Source organism: Ips typographus, linkage group LG1 (genome assembly GCF_016097725.1).
Source record: "Ips typographus isolate SLU linkage group LG1, UJ_Ityp_2.0, whole genome shotgun sequence".
In the NCBI taxonomy this organism is placed as follows: Eukaryota; Metazoa; Arthropoda; class Insecta; order Coleoptera; family Curculionidae; genus Ips; species Ips typographus.
Genome location: NC_138422.1, coordinates 18,101,385 through 18,120,875, shown reverse-complemented (window position 1 = coordinate 18,120,875; position 19,491 = coordinate 18,101,385). Strand labels below are relative to the sequence as shown.

Here is a 19,491-nt window from a genome sequence, read left to right as displayed (position 1 = left end):
CAGGCACTAATTAATTAAGTAGTGACGGCGTCGTTTTTCGCCATGATTAAAGTTGCTTCTGGAGGTCAAGTATGGAAGAATTACTGCAGATTATTTTTCTATAGTCATAAGAAAAAATCTATAATCTATAAATAAAAAACACCTTTTGAAGTCGTCCCAAAAATGTTATGCTACATGCATGGTAATAAGTGGGAGCAGCTTCTGAAATATTTTACAGCAGACCGTCGGTCTGAATTTCCAACCCTTGGTTTGCTGTGATTATTGCAAGTTATTTCCACAACAAACTTTCCTAATAAATTAAATAACTAAACGCTATTACCGGCTCCTAAATAACCGAAATGATCAAATTTTAACCCTCCGACTCACGTAGACTCGAAATTGTTATCTTGCGATCTAACAGATGTGTATAGGGTAGTGAAATACCCTGAAAAGGGGCAAATTTTAACTATTACCTTTGCGTTTTATGCGGTAATTAGAGCTCGATTCAGATGAGAAAAGGCCACCGCATCATCAATGACGCAGTTTTTAAAACTATTTCTTTCTCCTTCTACAGTTGCCGTCGCATTAGATATAATCAGAGGCGTCCTATTAAAATATTCCCGAAAATAAATTCTTAAGCGGTCAAAAAGCCACTTGGCAACGTAGTACGGTTTTTTACTTGGGCACAATTAAAACAAATGCGGGTGCGGCCAGGGACAGATGGACCCTTTTACATGCTTTTACTAGCCGGCACTCTAAACGATGTTGCCAAGTTTAAAAAAATGTAGTGGCGGACAGGTTGAGTTTAAAAATTAGGTTAGGTTAGTTTCCGTTTTAGTCTGGTGTTTTGGTTGTGTTGTTGATGGTCGCAGTTTGAGTTCACGTGTTATAAGTAAAAATCGTTAATTTGTCATAATGTCTCCAAAAAAGATTGGGAAGAAAGGTGTTGTGATACACAGCCAAGGGCGTGAAATTGTAAGTAACGTCTTAGAATTTATGAAGAAGGAGGCAGAAGGAGTTTCCATTCCTTTGAATAACTACAGGTATTGTCTTTGATTAAAAACGACGAAAACGTTGAATAATATAATAAATATCATTTTAGAGAGAGAACTATAGCAGCTACAGGGGTGTCTAGATCTACTGTGCAGAAGATATCTAGAGAAGCACTACATGTTGAATGGGGAGGGCCAAGCTCATCATTTCACACTCCTACAAAGAAGGGACAGATTAAAAAATTAAAATTGGATAACATCAAACCTGATGAAATCAAAAGAATCAGAGAAATTATTTATGATTTCTATATTCTTGAGAAAAAACTTCCAACATTAAAAGGTAAGTTTATAATACATTAGGTATACCTACAGAGTCTTCAGAGTTTTTCTAGCAGAACTTACCATGTTTTTTACAATTAAATGTAAGCCTAGTTTGCTATATGTATAAACCTTGATAATGTGTTAATTGAAAATTTAAAACAACAAAATTTAGACTAAAATGGGATTATTTTTTATCTTTACAGGTATTTTGCAAAAAATTATTGACCAGCAAATCTTGACTGAATCCATTAGTGTAAGCAGCTTAGGGCGATTGCTTAAGAACATTGGATTTTAGTATGTTTTACATCTTGGCAATCATGTACATCAAAATAACTTTATCTTTTGTAGGTGGCAGAAGACACCAGACAAAAGAAAATTCTTGTGTGAATCATATGACATTCGCTTAAAACGAATAAATTTTTTAAAAAAATTGGTGCAATACCGCTCAGAAGGTCGCAATATTGTATATACAGATGAGACATACATTCACAGTAGTCATATTCATGACAAAGGATGGTATGATGAAAGTTTTAAAGGCTTACAAAAACCAATTTCTAAAGGACAACGCCTTATAATAGTGCACGCAGGTGGAGAAAAAGGATTTATTGAAAATGGATTGCTTATATTTAAGTCAGGTAATATTTATGTACACCTCAAACCTACTTAAGTACTTCCTCCTGCTTAAATAAAATAAGTTTATATAACAAGTAATTAATAAGTTTAACCACATTTTACACATCATATAAGACACATAATGTTTGTACTATGATTTTTTTTTTTTTTTTTTAGGTTTAAAAACAGGAGATTATCATGATGATATGAACCATGAGAATTTCATGACTTGGGTAAAAAAGCAATTGCTTCCTAATTTACCTGACCGCTCAGTCCTTATTATAGACAATGCAGCCTACCACAATGTTACTGTTAACAAAAATATTACAACGGCTACTAAAAAAGGAGATATGTTAAGTTGGCTAGTGGAAAAAGGAATCCCAGCAGATCCTCATTTAACAAAGCCAGAGCTGTATCAAATCATACAAGAAAATAAATTTAGATTTCCTCCACAATATAACTTAGATAGGCTGTTAGAACAACATGGGCATCTTGTGTTGCGTTTACCACCCTACCATCCAGAATTAAACCCAATAGAAAAAATTTGGGATTTGGTTAAAAATTGGGTAGCAGCTCATAATACCACTTTTAAATTGTCTGATACCGAAGCTTTAACAAAACAAAAATTTCAAGAGGTGTCTGAAAAAGAGTGGTTTGACATTTGCCAGCATGTAAAAAAGTATGAAGAGGAGCTCATAAAAAAAGAGCATATTTTTGATGATACAGTGGACCAGCTTATTTTTACTGTTAACACTGGTTCATCTGATGATAGCGATGAAGATTCTGGTGATGATGATGAATGTGATGCCAGTTTATCCGAAGAAGAATTAGGATGCTCACTCCTAGACTAAGTTTTGGATTTTTGTTTTATGTTATGAATTCGTAATTTGTATATGTATATGTATTTATAAATAAACAAAATTATCAAATTTATAAAAATATATGATTATTAAATTTAACAAAGATAACAAATTTTAAATATTACCTCTTCTTCATGAAACCCTGTATATCAAAAACGATGCAAAGGCAAGCTGAAAGTTACTTTGAGACTTCATTTTCAAGGTCTAGCTGCACTGTAGGACCTTCAAATTAAGAATAATTGAAAAAAGAAACCAGCTGCCTATTTTTATCTTCCAATAATTGATTAATTGCCCCAAGACAATGTTTTTTTGTGGTTAACATTGCCCTAAGTTAAGTTATATAATTTGGATTTAAACTAATTGGTATTTAATATTCTTCATCAATCATCACCCTGCAGCTACAGCAGAAAAATAATTTGCACAGATCTTTTTAACCGAAACACACTGTATGTTTTTTTAATTTACCCTTTGCTTGTTTTCTTGTTTATTTTTTAAATTAATATTTAAAGAAATGGGACCAGAGACCTAGGCCAATTTTGTTCTCAAAGCGTCAATATTATGTATGTATATGTATTTGGTTTGTTTTATAAAACCTACTTACCTATCCTGTTTTAATACAATTTATGAAATGAAAAAGCAAAAACTACACCTATTTACGTTAATTAAATTTCATTTCACTGAGCAGAGAATAGCACGCCATTGACTCGCTGCATCAACTTGGAAAGTAACGAAGGCAGCAATATTTAAAGCGAGACGTACAGAGATCGTGACATCATCGTTTGATGACGGCCGTGGCCTTTTCTTAGCTGATTCGAGCTCTAGTCCTATGTAGTACGCGACAATATTACACTCAGAAAGGGGGTTTGTTTACTCCAAACGAAAGTAATAAAGGGCTCTGAAGGCTTGTTATCTAGGATCTAAACTATCTATATTTTAATGGATGTTTTTCAAAGTTAATCCTTTAAATTGGGTTACAGGACCTACCTGGAAATCAAATGGTACGAGTAGTAAGGAATATTAAAAATACTGATAAAATTCCAACCTTCCAAATGTTTTGTTTTATTATTTAATTGAAAACTATAAATCAACATACGACTAAAACAAACAAAGTATTTTTAAAATCATTTACTAACCCCCAAAAGACGATTTTTCTTCAAAAACTTCTGGTCGAATTCACACGAATTATAGCAGTCACGCGAGGTAGGAGCACGAAAATGAAAAAGTAAAAGATCCCAACTGTGAAATAAACCTTCCGGAAAAGAAAAATGAACAATAGTTTGGCGTACGCTAAATTTTCTTACACCTATATAATCGTTCAGATGTAGCAGGAGCAGGGTAAAGAAAAGCGAACAACAGGCCCAGATTATCAATTTTCCGTTACAAATAATAACAATTTAAACTTCGAAGGGTGCTGATTACCTTTCGATAGGTTATCAATCTTTTTTGTTACCTGTGTCGCTTAAAGGAAATCATCGATTGCGATTTTCTTGTTAAGTCATTAGGCGGGATCGTTTATTATCGGCGTTAAAAGGAAAAAATGCGTTAGGCAGTTTCATTAGTTGGGAAAAAGAATGGAAAATCAGGGAGAAACATTACCAACAATATACGACTAGAATCTACTGTACAGGTTGGGCCAAATTGGACGTATTTAAATAGAAAGTGCTCTTATTAATAGAGATAGACAAAAACTGATGTCGGTGTCTGAAACTGAAATTTGATACAAAACTAAATGACGAAAACCGTTGGTTAATATCTGTCACCGTTTGACAGAACTCTGGAGTAAACTAGTTTTGCAAATTGTTAGCGGGAGCAAAAATAGCACTTTCCTCCCTAGTTGCGCAAATAACTATTTTTCCCTTTCTGCTGCACACTACAATTAAACTACTATTACTACTAAAAGACCTCTGCAACAGCTCGCAGCTGTTGGTGGTGACAAGTAACACCTGCGTCTTCAGAAATCTCCATGTTAAAAGTACTCTAAGAAACGCTCAGCTCAAAATATTAAAGACACAATAGCACAATATTAACGTTGTCAAAATTGTAAACAAATCACCAATCGTTTATTATGGTTGAAGTCATAACTACTCGTATACCTATACTAGATTATTGTTAGAGACTATTAGCGATCATTATTTCAACTGAATGATTTATTAAAAGTTTAATAAGATTCGAATAAATACTTAAAAATAAAATAGTATTCAAACCACGGTGGAAAGTTTAATTTCTGTCTCGAGATAAAGTTAAAAAACTACCTAATTTCTAGACAGAAATCAAATAAACTGCTTGCCACCCGGAGAGTGATTTTTTTGAGTCACTTTTTAAAACCTCGCCATTTGGAAACGAAACAGATTTTAATGCGGTTTGGACTGTCATTGGGCTTGGTTTATTGGCTTTTTACTGATGTGGATGACCTTTGCTTTAATACACTCTAACTGCCTTATACAGGGTGTGAAAAAAGTGCCTGCAAAAATATGAAATTTTGAAGTAGTCCCCATTTGATTTTAAGGAAGTGGTATTTAGGTCAATATCTCTTAATGTTTTTGGATGTTTCCCAATTAACGTCCTATGTTTCAAGGGATATTGATTTATCCGAAAAAGACGACATTACAGTGCTCAAGCTCGAATTAAGTAATGGCAGCAGCTTTTTATGTGTCATTTTAGTTGGGTGTAGATTCAATATTATCTGTTACATACTTTTTAAAGCAACCCCATGACCAATAAGACCATACAGGGTGGCTAGAGACAATCAAAGTGGGACATAAACTTGTGCAAAAAATGAGTATTAAATTACAGTCACTTTACTAATAAATATTTCAAACCCAAAAAAAAATTGGGGACTACTTGAAAATTTCAGTTTTTTCCACGCGCTTTTTTTCCACTTTGTATATTACAGTGGCGGTGTATTTAGGTCAGATGTTTTTCCATCAACCAAAAGCCAATAAATTAAGTTCAATGATCAAACCGCATCAAAATCTGTAGTTTCGTTGAGAAATGGTAAGGTTATATGTATACCACATTCTAGGATTTAATGATATACGTCATGTTGTCTAAAGCCTTTATTATTAGAACAAACATTATGTCATTTTACGAATGGCAGATAATAGGAATGTTGGATGATTGAGTTGCAAGAAGTGGTTAAATGACATTGAGTATATAATGGCAAAAGGTAAAGACTATAATTATTATAATCATACTGCTCCAAAAACTAAAGTAAATTTGCTTGTTTTTCTGTAAATAACTACTAGTGTAAAGGTCTCAGTACTGAGAGCGTGTATATTAAAAATTGTCCTGGTCAAGGTTATTATTAAATATACAGACATAAAAATAAGTCTTTAACTTGTATGTATATTATCTATATTATGATTTCTAAAAATGAAAGGAAAAAGACTCATCGAGCATGAGGTTTTACAAGACGGATGATAGAGCAAAATGATCAGCTAGTAGAACATAATTGACAGTTTATTTTACAAATTTGAGTAGAGTAGACGAAATGTAGTACAGATCATGGCACCTTTAATAATTAAACATAAATATTTACTTGAGCTAAAATTAACATTTTTTACGTACACAAAATTCAATGTAAGTAAGGTAAAAATTGGTAAGAAATGTACTAGCATTTTAATAGGATTTGCCATTATAATAATTAAGAAAAATGATACGCTATTTTGATCCTTAGATAAATTTGCGTTTTGAAGAGATACTGCATACATCAAAACACACATTTTTTCTTCTTAATAAAATTAACGTGGTTGTAATAATATAAAGTACTTAAACCTACTTTAATAAAATTTGTAAAATATACATAAGAAGCTTTTATATAAATTTGTGTTTTGCTTAGTTTACACTAAACATAAAAGCAATTTAATAGTACAGATAACTTTACTTATCAAAATTATAATGACAGACTTTTCGTTTCGGAACAATAAATTATCATCATTAATTTAATTCAATAAATTCTAATCTGGAATTAAACAAAAAAATTAACAAGTTATACATCACTCAAACTGTGTTAAATTTAGGGTAAAACTGTAAAAAAAAAGAACATTCACCCCAATAAAATAAAAGTTATCGAAAAGGCGAATAACGCGAATTGTACATATGTTAGAACGTCAAATAAATTAGGTAACAAAATATCTGTGGCAACTGGGATCAGACAGGGAGACAGCCTAAGCCCAACCTTATTTAACATCATAATGTGGATGAAATTATTAATGAAGTAAAACAAGCTGGAAGAGGATACCGAAAAGGAGAGAAAGAAATTAAAATATTATGCTATGCCGATGATGCAGTGATCATCTCGGAAGACGAAGAAACCTACAGAGACTCCTGTATAAATTACAACAAATAGCAGAAATGTTCAAAATGCAAATATCCATAAAGAAAACAAAATCACTCACAGTATCTACAAAACCGAAAAGATGTAAACTAGTGATTTACGATCGGAGTGTAGAACAAGTGATGTCTTTCAAATATCTAGAACATAACAAGAAATAGGAACCTAAAGGATGAAGTGAAAGCCCAAACAACAAAGGCATCATTAACATCAGAAATGTAATCCGGAGAAAAAAACATTGGAGCAGTCAGAATATACAAAACTTGCGTAAGACCGGTCATGACAAACGCTATAGAAACTAGAGCGGAGAATACAACAACTAAACGATTTTTAAGAACAACAGAAATGCGAACACTATGATCAATACCAGGACATACATATGTGACTCACATAAATATGTGAGATCCAAGATGTAGTAAGATGGGCAAGAAACCGAAGAAGAGAATGGAGACACCACGTGAACAGAATATCAGATGATCGGCTGGCAAAGATTGCGAAAGAGATAAAAACCAAATACATCTAGACCTCCTATAAGATGGTATGAAAGCTGGTCTTCAGCATCCCAACTGCTCCTGGGTAATCATTGATGAAAACACAGAACTCAGCCTTAACGTAAGAAGAAGAAGTATAAAACGTTTGTTTTAAAGTCTAAAATGCTCCCAAAACTCCCAAACATAATGAAAAATAAACTATAATATATGTAGTAACAACATGAGCGATGAAAATGTTTTTGATCAAGTAATAATAATATTACCTGACATCGCACATAGGAGTAACATCAAACAATGTAATACTAAAAAAATAAAAACGTTACACATTACGTTTTACATCTTGTTGCTCTCTCAATGAGCTGAACCAATTTACTGAAGAGTAATACAATGTAACACAAAAAACAAATTAATTGAGTATTCTCCAGTTTTTCAGTTTACTTCAAATGAAAACAACCACTTGCAAATGAGACTTTTCGACACAGTTAACACGTGAATTCGTTTCGCGTAGAAAACATCGTTTGGTTACGGAATTAGCACGACCTTTTGACCCGGATGCTGTTTTCTCACCCTTTAGCCGAAAGGATAGGCTCAGTAAAATATAAAGTTGACTTAAGCATTAAATGGTATGCAAATGTCGGGCGTAGGTAAAACCTAAACATCTGGTCGAAAATATGCTGATTTTGCTGTAGTTTCGCTGACTGGATGAATAATTTAGAGAGGCTTAATTATCCTTCATCAATAATTTGGGTCCTCGGTTGCTGATGAGTGTATCAGAGCCGGTGATCTTGTATAAATGTTATGGACGAGACAGCCGCTGCTGTATTAACCATATTACAGGGAACACAAGTGAATTTGTCCCAAGTAAATAATCCAATTTTGGTCACGCATATTAATGTTTAAGCGGGCTACTGCCTGTTTGTGATATGGTTTATAGAGTGGTCTGCTCTGTAGTTAATTTCACCTTGATTACATTAATGACTTTGTTGAATTATGGGGCGCTAACACAAAGCTTTTATTGCTCAATCCATCAGTCTTAAATGAAGTAAATTAAGACTTTTTCTCTCCGCAACGGTGAAGAATGGGTCCGCAAAAAAAGGACCCCAAACGTCTCTAAAACAACGGGAAATGAACACAGTGATTGATATATCAGTGAATTCAAATCAATTCGGCCGAATCGCATCGGCAACTATCTCAATTTCCGGTCGTTCCCCCCGTCCGCCTAAAATTGACTTTAAATTTGACTTTATCGACCTACAGAGGCATTAATTTTTATTTGCTGGGGAAAAAGCGAAATCAGCCGGACATTTAACAATTATTTCGTCCGATGTGTCGACGGTCGACAAGGTTACAATTCGTACGGAAATTTAGAGGTTTTGGTGTTTTGTCACCACCACAAGTAAAAATTGGACAGAAAGTAAAGTATTAACGACATAAAGGTGACAAAACACATTTTAAAACTTTACTAAGTTATGAAAGTTTGAACATCGTATGGGAAATAATAATAAAGCTACAATTCCAATCCGACGTCATGTCTCTTTAGTGAAAATCGCTATTTGTCAATTAAAACTTAAAATATTAGTGATTCTACATATTTGCTACTTGCACATGCCTTTAATTCGACGAAAAGCAAGTGTGGTCTTGATTACTTGGTTCACACTTTATTAAACTGAGTAGTAGTTGAATTTCCTTGAAAACAATTAGAATGGGCCTATCCCACATATCATAAATTTTTGTTTTAATGACTGGAATCGAAAGAATAGGATCAAAAAACTAATTTTTCATATTCTTGAAGAAAAAATTATGGTCGTAAATGTTCCTACATTAGTTTGAATTTGTCCATTAAATTTAAAAGATCTGTTTTGGCGGGCATGTGACGTACGTAATTCTGGGCGATTTTATTGGCTGTTGCACGCCAACTGTTTCACTTCTTGTCGCTGATTGGTTGATAGTGTAGTACGTCACCGGCGGCGGGCGTTTAAAACATGAGATTAATGTACTTTTTATCATAATTTTTTTTCTATTTAGACTTAATATTTTTGAAAACAAAAAAATACGGTTATAATATTTTCAATTCGTCTTTGTAGTTATGAAATAAAAGAAAATTGTGGGACAGGCCCATTGTTTAATCTCTATAAACAGACGTACAACGATAGCAGACGAATCCGTATTTGTGAGTTTTGGGCTCTTAAATGTTTTATTTTCCAATTATGTAATATCAGGTACTGTGTGTCCAAACTAAAGAGGTTTATTAACTTTTAGCTGTGTTACGTAATTCTATTATGTTCTTTTATTTTGATGAATGCCATATGTTTGGTTAAGTGTTGCAATTTAGTGAAAATTACTAAATTTTGGTTTGAATAAAGGGTGTCTTGAAAATTACAACTTCGCAATAAAAAACAAACCTCTGTTACGTCATTTTACTCCTAATCACGTGACTTTGTTGCTATTTTCAAAACGATCATCATGTGACACACTGTCACAATTCTAATTGATTTTTAAACTAAGTTAATTTTATGGCATTTTTTTGACTCTTTTTTTATTTATTTGGTGAACATAAATAACAGTTTACGGTTGCCTCTTTGTCTGCTCTATAACATGGCAATATCATAATTAAGATAACGTTTCGGTGTTTGGTAACCATCCTCAGCTTTTTTGTTTTTTCTTGTGGACGCCATAATATTAGATTTCGCCTGCCTCCCGGGTACGGTGATCATGAATATCAAATGTTATGGTCCAATCGTTACAGATTAGGTAAAATAACCAAAATTTCATTTTCACAAAAAACTGTTGAGATTTAATTTTCACGACACTCTTTGTTACACGTGATGTTACAATTTTGCGTTATTTTCACAAAATGGTAAGACGATAACATTATCGCGGTTTAGTTGAAATATTCTAAAGTTATAAGAAAAATTATAAGTTGATAATGCTCACTAAAAACCAAAACGTCGGATATCAAATATGAGATTGCCATGTTATAGAGGGGAAAAGATGTCAAAAAGGTGTCAATGGTAAATTGGTAGAGTGATTTATTTTCATGTAAATCGACAAATAAACTAGCAAAAAAAAAATAAAAACTAATTTTTAAAATTTTTAAAGCAGAATTTTATTGAATTTGATGTTGCGCAACTTTGACCCAATTTAATCTTATTTATATTACAAATAACCGAGATTCCTATGGTCTAGACTCGAAAAACGGGCACCCTGTATATTTAATAGTGGTCTAAACACTCTAAACTGTCAAAGTGTAACTATGTTTCCGTTAAGAAGAGGTCACACGGTAAAATAAGCTACCTGGAAATCTTTTCTAGACCTAATGACACTTATAAAAATTACTTTTATTTCAAAAGAACTTTCTTAAAAGATCCCGTTATCTAATTAACTGATTAATTCAATAACATCTTGAGGGGCAAATGAAAACCCTGCGAAAATAAATATTTTTAATTGGACATTTTCAATTCATGTCACAAGTTTGTTTTCCTTCATTTAACGCGAACGAAGGGACCTTTGAAGTCAGAAGGGGAGCCGGTCTTAACCAGTAAGATAAAGATAAACGAACGGAATTAAAATTGCGGAGCAATTTTAGCTAAGCCAAACAACAACTTAACAAGTTTGCTAGACTATTTTGTAATTTGCCGTAGAATTTGTGTGGAAGTAAACAAATGAATTAAATGTTCTTATTTTGTAAAAAATTAAACAGAATACAACAAAAGACAAAACATGCTACTGCTTTTAAATTTTTGGTGTTGATCAAACTGAGAGTGTTCATTCCGATTTTAAATAAAAATGAATTCAGCAAAAAACACACAAAAAACATCAAAAAACATTTCAGCTGACAAAAATCTAATTATCTCAAAACGCAATTTGCAAATTACTGCTCTTTGTTCCACTTGAAGTCGGCTCCATCGAGCTCTATAGTTAGAAAAGTTTCAATACAATTCGAACGCAATCATAAAAAGTGCTATAAAAGGGGTTAATTCTTTTTCGGAAGTTCGAGTTACAAATGATCAAATCTCGAATTTCTATCAGTCTTAATGGTCTCCCTCCTTTTAATTGCTGGAAGTTTGGTGTTTTGCACAGCCGAAGTTTCCCGACGAGAAAGGAGTTTTCGAATAATACCGATTAATAAAAGGACCTCATGCCTTTAAAACTATGACCAACTTTTGCAGATTTACCATTTCTTTAGAGAAAAACTTGAAGCTAAAAAAGGGCGACAGCACAGATTAAATCCGTCGAACAATTTGCTTCTATTTAAGGCATTAAAAGATTATAGATTTAGAAAAAAAATGGGTTTTTATTTTTCGTTTATGTATATTTGTCACACTTAGTATATAATTATAGAGATCTCATCTAGTCCAGATCAGAATTTGTTGGGGGAGGGACAAATTATTTGATTTCATGATTTCCTTACAATCTACTGCAGATAAGTATATAGAATTGGACTCTGCATTGAAATTCAGTTCAGCAGCATTGTGCAACTGTGTAGTATAGTTGTGTGGGTTTGGCAAACAAATTTGCAATTGTTGTTGGGTCATCAGTGACTGAAAAATCATCCTCATTTATAAGATTTATATCATCAGGCGGGCAATGTTTATTATTATACGCCAAACCGACTTAGACTTATTTTTTTAATTTAGGATTTTATTATTATTGTAACTTTTTTTATACTCTGAGATATACTTTTGATACTTCCATTTTTCAGATTTATAGATTTGTAGATGATAGTCACTGTTTGTCATACGATAGGTTACATGAAGGTCCTTAACATACCTGCCATATGTATTAATGTTTTGACAATTAGATCGCTAGTAATAAATTCTCGATTAAAATTATATTTATAGTAATAATTTATTATCTAAGGTCAATAATCCAATATTTACAGAAAATTGCTTATATTCCCGAAACATTAATATTTTAGTATAGATACTTTGCAAGAAATTTTAATTGTCTTTTAAGATATTTGACAAATAACTAAGAGCTTAATTTAATTTTAAAATAAAAAATATCAACTTTGTGTATGGATATTTAACGCAGTAATTTTGACAAACCCAGTATAACATAAAGCAAATTTTCTTGCCTTAGGTAACCTTAGCTAATTAACAGGTTTAAATTTTCAAAAAATGGCCTCGTTTTGTTGGCCATGACGTCTAAAATACCACCTACAAGCAATTACCCAGCCTACGTTTTGATAAAATCTAATTACTAAACAAAACTACACAAAGTTTACAGTTTATACTTGTTAAATTGGTAATTGCTTTTTTTAATACTAACATAAACCTATAACTGGCAGACTGACCTAATCACCCAAAACAACATTGTAAATTCGCTTCGCATCTGTTTCTCAACGTGAATCACTATCATTTATATTGATCGAACAATTTTCAAATTAGTAAAACAAACATGTTAGCAGTAGAAAATACGAAGCTGTAAATTTCGGTTGGACATTGTTACCTATTTATTATTGCTGTTAAAAGACGCATCATCCTAAAACTCCTAAAAGACAATCGTTAAAAGTGTAAAATTATTATAGCTATCCAAGTAAACTAATGAGAAAACCATAAAATGTTTCACCTAAAATCTATACAGGATCTAAAATTGAAATTAAGACGCATACAGGAATAATCCAGAGTCGTAAAAGCCTAATGGAGCTTTAAACACTTTTCCAACAACAAAGGTAATTTTAATACTTTGAACTCGTTACGGTTCTGTCTTGAAGTGACATTCCAGAAACAGCTTTGCTAAACAATCTGAATCTATTTTCGGTCAACTACTAAAAATATACTCATTGTTGTGACGATCAAAGTGATAAATCTTTGTTCTAGATTCCTGATGTTAATGCGCTTAATAAATTTTGGAACTTTTTCTTTGGGATTTGGGATCTTTTAACCAGTGATTCCTGGAGATTTTTCTTAACTGATTTCAATTAAACCGAAGCAAAATAAAAGTACAACATTTCTTAGTAATTTATTACTCTGCAAACGTATTTAGAATGAATAAGCATCACTTTAGCAAATGGTTCACAAACAACTGTCAACAAAAATGATTATATTGTTGTTTAGTTAGTCTTATGATTTTAATGAGACTTTCCTGATGATATTTTTAATTTAAGCGCGAGTAATAAATTTGACGTTTCTTAGAGAGTACAAAACATTTTATTTGCAACAAGCAAAATTAATTTGTCTTTGAAAGTAAGTGGTAATGTTAATTAGAATAAATGTTTCCTAAATGGACGGACGGAGGAACGTTTGTTCCCTGAATTAATGTTTCATTGAACATGTCTTTACTGAAATATGGACAATACCGTTTTATCTTTACAGGTGCGTTAAAAAATGAATTCAATTTTACCAGCGTTGAACAACAAAGTTTCGTAAAATTTTCGGGGGTAATAGCACGAGTGCATAAAAATTACCGATAATTTTGCATGAAAACTTGTTATCTCTTAACTGCATGAGTTTATTTTCATATTTCTTTGGCGAAAGAGCCCGACACCGAAGGTGGAGGGCTTTTTTAGAAAAAAATATGAAAATGACCGAATGCAGTTTGCAAAGATAACAAGTTTGAACGAAGATACACGTTTGAATAAAGAAAATGTTTTGGTTTTGCTGCAACTATTGATTGCTCAATGGAGCTCAATGAGCAAGTTCCAAACCGTTCATTAATTTTCGTTGACATCGCGTTTGACATTGTTTGGTTATAAAAAGTCAAAAAACTGCGCAAGGACAACAATTAGTGTAGTTGCAATAGGCTCTACAACAATGCAGTCGTTATAGATACGTACAGTGCAATTATCGAAATGCAATTATCACTTTAGAATGCAATTATCGCTGTCATTCTGGTGAAAATGCACTGCTCATATGGGACATTTAACACATGAGGGAAATATTCGGGGGTAATTGCACGAGTGCATAAAAATTACCGATAATTTTGCATGAAAACTTGTTGTTTTCGGCCTGTTATTTAATTCTCACTGGTTTTGCTATTTATTTTCTCAAGCATAGATCCAATAAGATTTTATTTTTTATTGCCACGCCACTGGAATTAGCAGAAACTGTAAATTTTAAAGGTACCTTTTAAAGGAGTTCTTGGTGAAGTTTTGAATGAGGAAATTTGTTCTACATTGTACACGGTTTGTCAAAATTAGTGACTTTTACGCTAAATATTAAAAAAGTTGGTTGGTAGTAGCCTCTGTAAGGTATTTTTTCTTAAGTGGTAATGGTTGGATTAGGCCAGAAAAAAGCAGACGTTTATTGTCTACCACGAGTCGACGTTTCGACCACTGTTGGTGGTCATCCTCAGGACTCTAAAATTTTTATTATTCCTGTTTACATAGTGGTTACACTGAGGGTGTAGAATACATATCACAATTTAGCTCACAAAATTAGCTTAATACATGAACTGACTCAATTTATATGATTGTTATAACACATATACATAATAAAACATAAATAAAAAACACTTAATTATAATATAATTAAAGGACAAGCCTAAATCATGTAGATTTAGTACAAAAACAAAGAAAGGAACAAACCAGGGACAGGCAACACCAAAAACTTACGTGTAGTTTAAAACGCCTTAGTAAGGGTCTTCAAAATGTAGGACACATGTAACTCCATCATTGCACACATTTATAAATTGAACTATTTGTTCTAGATTCAATTCTGTACTATTTATTTTGTTTTACAGTAATCAGCGTGCTTGCAATGTGTAGTGGGATTCACTTCTTGTACGCTCTGAACACAATTTAACTCGGTTATTTCGATGTTTCTTCGAGTCTAACTGCCTATTTATCATCTCAGCATGCCGGATTTTTGCATGTCAATGGAATGTGTTTATTTACTCCTTCATAGCTGTAAACTTAGATTAAGGTGGATGTCGACATTGATTGGAAATCATTGTTTTATGTTTAAGAAATATATTAAAATAGCAAGAATTTAAACCTTCAATATCTTCTTTTTTATTAACATGATGTCTCTCCTTTTTTATAGCAATCATTTCATGTATCAATCTCTTTTTTAAATTTTTTTGTTTTCCAATAATCTTTGTGTTTGTAAAATCAAATGTATGAGCGAGCGTTTCTGAATGTTCTGCCAAAGCGGTCTTTTGTTTTGACTGTAAGAGGTTTTGAGGTCGCACACTTCTTTGATGTTCTAATAACCGTGTTCGCAAATACCGACCTGTTTGGCCAATGTAGCAACAGTTACAATTTTGACACGGAATTTTATAAATCACATTACTTTGATAATCTATTGGTGTTTTAGTTTTAAGCTGTGTAAAATATTTTTTTAACGTATTTTCAGGTTTGTACGCGATTTTTACAGTGTCTGATTCAAGCAACCTAGAAACAGTTTCTGAGAGACCTTTAATGTATGGTATTTTATAATATTTACAAATGGAATGATCACTTGAGTTATTGGTAGTTTGTTTCCTAAGTAATTTATTTATTAATTTTTGAGGATATGAATTTTTAGTTAAGTAGATTTTAATACTCTCTAAATTCTTTGTGTGAAAGTTTGGATGGGAAAGTTTAATTGCTCTATTTTGTAGGTTTTTTATTATATTAGCTTTATGTTGGAAAGGGTGTTGTGAATGGAAATTTAAGAACCTTTCTGAAAAGGTTGGTTTATGATACCAATCTGTAATAATAGTGTTATCTGTTCTAATTAGTAAAATGTCTAAAAATGGAATGGAGTTGTTTTTCTCTTTTTCTATTGTAAATTGGAGCTTTGGATGGAAGGCATTGAAGGTTTCTAGCAACCTGTCCCTGGTTTGTTCCTTTCTTTGTTTTTGTACTAAATCTACATGATTTAGGCTTGTCCTTTAATTATATTATAATTAAGTGTTTTTTATTTATGTTTTATTATGTATATGTGTTATAACAATCATATAAATTGAGTCAGTTCATGTATTAAGCTAATTTTGTGAGCTAAATTGTGATATGTATTCTACACCCTCAGTGTAACCACTATGTAAACAGGAATAATAAAAATTTTAGAGTCCTGAGGATGACCACCAACAGTGGTCGAAACGTCGACTCGTGGTAGACAATAAACGTCTGCTTTTTTCTGGCCTAATCCAACCATTACCACTTAAGAAAAAATTAAAAAAGTTATTGTCCTCAATTGGAATCTCTTGTGTTTTGTTTAATATTATAAATGACCATTAAAAATCCTTTCAAATGATATGTCAGGTTTCTATATCTAAAGAGTAACCTAACCTAACCTAGCATGACCTAAAGAGTAAGGTTTCGGAAATAACAGCACATCTCTGTAATAATTGGATTATCTTGGAAGATCTAAAATAGCTTATTATTAGTATTAACGTAAACGTTAATTTACACTTAATCTACACTACTTATGCACAAATTAAGAAATTGAAGACAATATAGTTAAAAGTTGACACTTCATAGCTATTTAAAAATAATGTTCCAAGGTAATCCAATTCTTACAGAAATGTAAAAAATGTGTGTAACTTTTCTTTCTTCTGTAACTTACCAACACGTACAGAAACATGACATACAATTTGACTGAAATTTTGATAGAGGTTTTTATTATTTAAGAAATAGATACATAGGTTAGGTTAGGTTAAGTTAAGGGGGTTCCATTTGAAAAAAAAAATCATAATTTTTTGTTGTTTTATTGTTTTAGTAAAAAAGTCACTAATTTGGAAAAACAAAAAAGTGTTTATTCAAAACCATCGCCGACGACCCTCTTAACTTATCTTTATAAATTTACATTTTCTGTAAATTCGAGTGGTGTAAAAATAGAATTGGTACATGTAAAAGGTAAGCTATAACCCGCTAATAACCCCCGTAACTTTACGCAATTTATAAAAATGTAACTTGAAAAATGTAAACCTTAGTATAAAAACAATTTAGCTGCTTTGATATTTTTATGAATATCATTATTCATAAATTCTTAATAAAAAAATTATTTAATTACGTAAAACAATAATTCTTAGTCGTTTGCTCGGTTTCGAATATCGTGCATCCATATTTAGTTTCTTGTGAGGGCTTTCCATTCCTGTCTATCCTCTGCCATATTAAAGGTTTAGGTGAGGTTTTTGCCGGTTAGATCGCTTATAAGATCCATGTATCTTGTAGGCGACCTTTCTTTTGATCTTTTGCTACGGACTGTCCCCTCCAAAGAGAGTCTTTCAAGACCATTTCCTCTGACTACATGACCAAATAATTTAGCTATCTTCTCCGCTAACACATGCTCATCAACACAATGCTCAATCTCTTAATTCTGTGTTTGTCCAGTATGGACTGGTTGGTTCTTTTCTCAGTCCAGGACACTCTCAGCATTCTGCGCCTGCAAAAATTTCTAAGCCTTAAGCTTAAAATTCGCCTTGTGAGATGTTACGTAATGTCGGTTCTTTTCAACGGAATGGAAGCGTGGACATTGAAAAAGATCGATACCAAAAGGATAGAAGCACTTGAAATGTGGATGTACCGTAGAATACTGAGAATACCGTGGACAGAGAGAGTAACAAATGTGGAGGTTTTGCGAAGAATGCGGAAAGAGAAAGAACTGATACTTACTACTCGTATTAAGAAGAGCAAATTACAATACTTGGGACACGTTATGAAAGGGGGATAAATACTAGTTACGGCAATTTATTGTCCAGGGCAAAATAATGGGCAAAAGATCCATAGGAAGAAGAAGGATTTCATGGCTGAAGAACTTAAGAGAATGGTATAATTGCAACAACTGCCAAGAAATTACGCATAGCCTTGATGATAGCCAAACTTCGGAACGAAGACGGCACCTAAAGAAGAAGAAGAAAACATTTCGAAAGCATCTAACTTTCGCTTGTCAGTCTTTTTTAAAGTTCAGCATTCTGCTCCATATAGGAAGACTGAAAACACTAAGCTCCTGACCAATCTCACTCTGGTGTTAGTTTATGATATGTGATGGCTTTTCCATACTTTGGTTATAGCCTGGTCATGGCTTCTTTCGCTATTGCACGTCTCCTCTTTATCTCCTCGATGGATCCACCCTTGCTCGAGAATAGCCATACCAATCAGTATATTGTCGAGCTTTCAACAGACATTTACTTACTTACTTTACTTTTTGAAATCTTTATAGCGGTTTATCGATCGATGTCTTTTGTCAAGAAACACCCTGTATATTTAATTCTGTAGTACTAAAACAAAAATGTTTTGTAGCAAACGCAGTTATGTATGTAACATTATTTAAAGCAACACATTACAGTCTAAAAAGATTTAGAGGGCAAGTTGCAATTCTAGCAAGAACTTCACAGCTGAACACTATGACAACGCATAGTTTTGCAACTGTGACAACTTTGTTTGAATTTCAGTATCCCCAAGTATGCAGATTTTTTGCCAAATCAATGTAATGTTGATCAGGTGTCAGCTGAAAATGCTTTAAGACAATAAATGTCGTCATAGCACTGTAGGAGTTTATCTAATTTACAATTGACAGTTTAACAGTAAACAAACGCAAAATAAATATAGTTGATGGATGATAGTACTTGGGCGGTGCAAAACCGCATTTAACAATGTAGTTTTGATATATTTGGCGCTACCAAGGTTCAAGTGGGTGTTGGCGGATTAATAATCAAAAAATTGGAACAGGTTAACAAGAAGCTCTACATGATTTGTCGGTCTGGTTCACTATACAAAACGGGCGTGGAGGCCGGAAGCCGGTTTTAAATGTTTGCAATATAAAAGCAGTGTCCACATACAGTGTGTTTCACAATAAAGCATCATATTTTAGAGTTTTATAGTGAACTTCAGAAAATAACCCAAGTTTGCTATATCAGCTGAAGTTCAACGCTGTTTCATTTCAGACATATGTCAAACCCACTTGGAGTGAGAAAATGACAGTTTTGAGCACATTTTTTGAATCTTTATTAAATTTTTTATCCAATAATATGAAAAA

At 32.6% G+C, this 19,491-nt stretch overlaps 2 protein-coding genes across 3 annotated transcripts in view; one reads left to right on the top strand and one right to left on the bottom strand.

The window, feature by feature from the left end:
• The window catches only part of LOC145740126 (roundabout homolog 2-like), a 271,999-nt gene that overhangs the window by 21,267 nt on the left and 231,241 nt on the right, over window positions 1-19,491 (bottom strand). The window lies entirely within an intron of this gene.
• Window positions 480-3,337, top strand: LOC145740144 (uncharacterized). 2 transcript variants are annotated; one of them, XM_081995521.1, is made up of 5 exons: window positions 480-1,022; window positions 1,082-1,311; window positions 1,496-1,586; window positions 1,641-1,927; window positions 2,082-3,337. In XM_081995521.1, coding segments are annotated over exons 1-4 (450 nt in total). In that variant the 5' UTR covers window positions 480-894; the 3' UTR covers window positions 1,642-1,927; window positions 2,082-3,337. The 2 variants fall into 2 exon arrangements, with proteins under 2 accessions (XP_081851647.1, XP_081851648.1); XM_081995522.1 differs by having other exon boundaries at window positions 1,496-1,927.

Coding starts and splice junctions, on each gene's coding strand:
- LOC145740144 (XM_081995521.1), top strand. CDS start 895: ATGTCTCCAAAAAAGATTGGGAAGAAAGGTGTTGTGATACACAGCCAA. Junction 1,023..1,081: donor ATTCCTTTGAATAACTACAG/GTATTGTCTTTG, acceptor ATATCATTTTAG/AGAGAGAACTATAGCAGCTA. Junction 1,312..1,495: donor AAAACTTCCAACATTAAAAG/GTAAGTTTATAA, acceptor TTATCTTTACAG/GTATTTTGCAAAAAATTATT.